General features: G+C 31.7%; 1 protein-coding gene across 1 annotated transcript; it reads left to right on the forward strand.

Annotated features, from left to right (window-relative positions):
* Positions 1 to 380: 380 nt before the first annotated feature.
* LOC133795557 (uncharacterized) lies at positions 381 to 758 on the forward strand. Its single transcript, XM_062233008.1, has one exon. The coding sequence runs from the start codon at positions 381 to 383 to the stop codon at positions 756 to 758; it is 378 nt and encodes a 125-aa protein (XP_062088992.1).
* The last annotated feature ends 1039 nt before the right edge of the window (positions 759 to 1797 follow it).

Below are 1797 nucleotides of genomic sequence, written 5' to 3' on the forward strand. Positions count from 1 at the left end.
ATATTTATTATTTTTTATTTTTAAAAACAAAAGATAAAACTAATTACCAAACATATTTTTATTTTTTAAAAATAAAGAAATATTTTTATTTTTGTTTTTAAAAAATTCAAAAATAAAATTTTTACCCAACACAACTAATGATATCTATTCTTCTATAATTATATTTTACACGACGAAAACACAATATGAAGATCGTTGGAATATATTGGAAAATTGTACACTCAACCTACTATATAGTATATGTTACGTACCCTATATATAGGGATCAAATGGTTCTTACATTTTCCACACACACATTTCTTAAACAATACTCTCCTTCGAGTACTCACTATATATTAATTGATCTTGATTTCCTAATTAAGATTTAAAAAGAAAAAAAAATGGCTCCTAAGGTTTTCATTCTCCTCACTCTCTTATTCACGGTTGCTGTTCCCATCTTTGGGCCGGGCAACGGCCCCAACGGTGCCTATGGATTTCCGGGCGGATTTCCAGGAGGAGTTCCCGGCGGGGGATATCCAGGAGGAATTCCCGGCGGGGGATATCCAGGAGGAGTTCCCGGCAGGGGATATCCCGGAGGATTTCCAGTCGGCGGATTTCCAGGCGGTGGTTATTATCACGGCGGCGTAGTTGGGTTTAGTAGTTGTTACTTTGGGTGCTGCATGGTCAGCTACGATGGGTTAGCCTGTGAAAAGTGTTGCGATTATTATGGTGAAGCCATTCATGAACCCATGTCTCACAACAACAACAACAACAACTGATCACAAGAGATAATGATCATCACAACAAAATCAGAAGATATAATAAAATTAAGCTATATATATATATTTATATATGAACATTATCATCATCACCACCATTATATGATCATATGTTATATGTACGTACGTTTCAAACCAATAAAGCTATGAGAATAATCCATATCATGATATATATAAATGCTTAGTATAGATCAATATGTTGAAGTGGTTTTATAATTATATGATAGCGAGATCAAATAATATATTGAAGCGCTACAAATATAATTGATTTTAAAGTACAAGTACTGGGTATAACATGGTTTGGGGAAAGCACCATGCACTTCGAGAAAAGTAACAAGAATATTTTATTTTACTTTATATTAGAGATTAATTAAATAAAAAAAAACATAATGAAAATTTATGCTATAACATATATAAATAATTAAAACCTCATCGTGATTAGCAACAAATGCACTAGATACCCTCCTAGAAATTTCACTCGTGATCTCTAATTGAAATCACACAAGAAACAAATGTTATATAAATGGACCGATAATGACACACAAGTCACCATTACAAATAATGTTCCTATATATAAAGTTCTGAGTAGAGGTTTTTTATTTTATAGAAATTTTCCTTCAATTATTTTTTAATTAAGTGATAACAAAATAAATTTTATTTTAGGGTTCTTATAGACAAATTTAAGCTCACTAGCTAATATACATTATTATTTTTCTTCTAAGTAGACGATTTCTTTTTATACAAAGAAAGATAATAATGATGTCGTCTAATAAGCATGCATATGTATGTGATGTGATATATTTAAAAAATCATATTTTGAATCATGCTTTGCGGATCAAACATATATAAGACCAATATCTAAGGCTAACAAAAAATGTTTGTTCTATACTAAAAGCGTATCACTACAAAAAATGGAGGTTTGGGCGGCGCTTTTCCAAAAGTTGTCGGCAAAAGATGTTTTTTTACCGGTGCAATTTTGCGTTAGCGTAGGTGGTTTTTGTCGGTGCAATTACGACAAGTGTCGGCAAAAGGTCGTATA

The sequence above is a fragment of the Humulus lupulus genome, chromosome 8 (assembly GCF_963169125.1).
Source record: "Humulus lupulus chromosome 8, drHumLupu1.1, whole genome shotgun sequence".
In the NCBI taxonomy this organism is placed as follows: domain Eukaryota; kingdom Viridiplantae; phylum Streptophyta; class Magnoliopsida; order Rosales; family Cannabaceae; genus Humulus; species Humulus lupulus.

Coding starts and splice junctions, on each gene's coding strand:
- LOC133795557 (XM_062233008.1), top strand. CDS start 381: ATGGCTCCTAAGGTTTTCATTCTCCTCACTCTCTTATTCACGGTTGCT.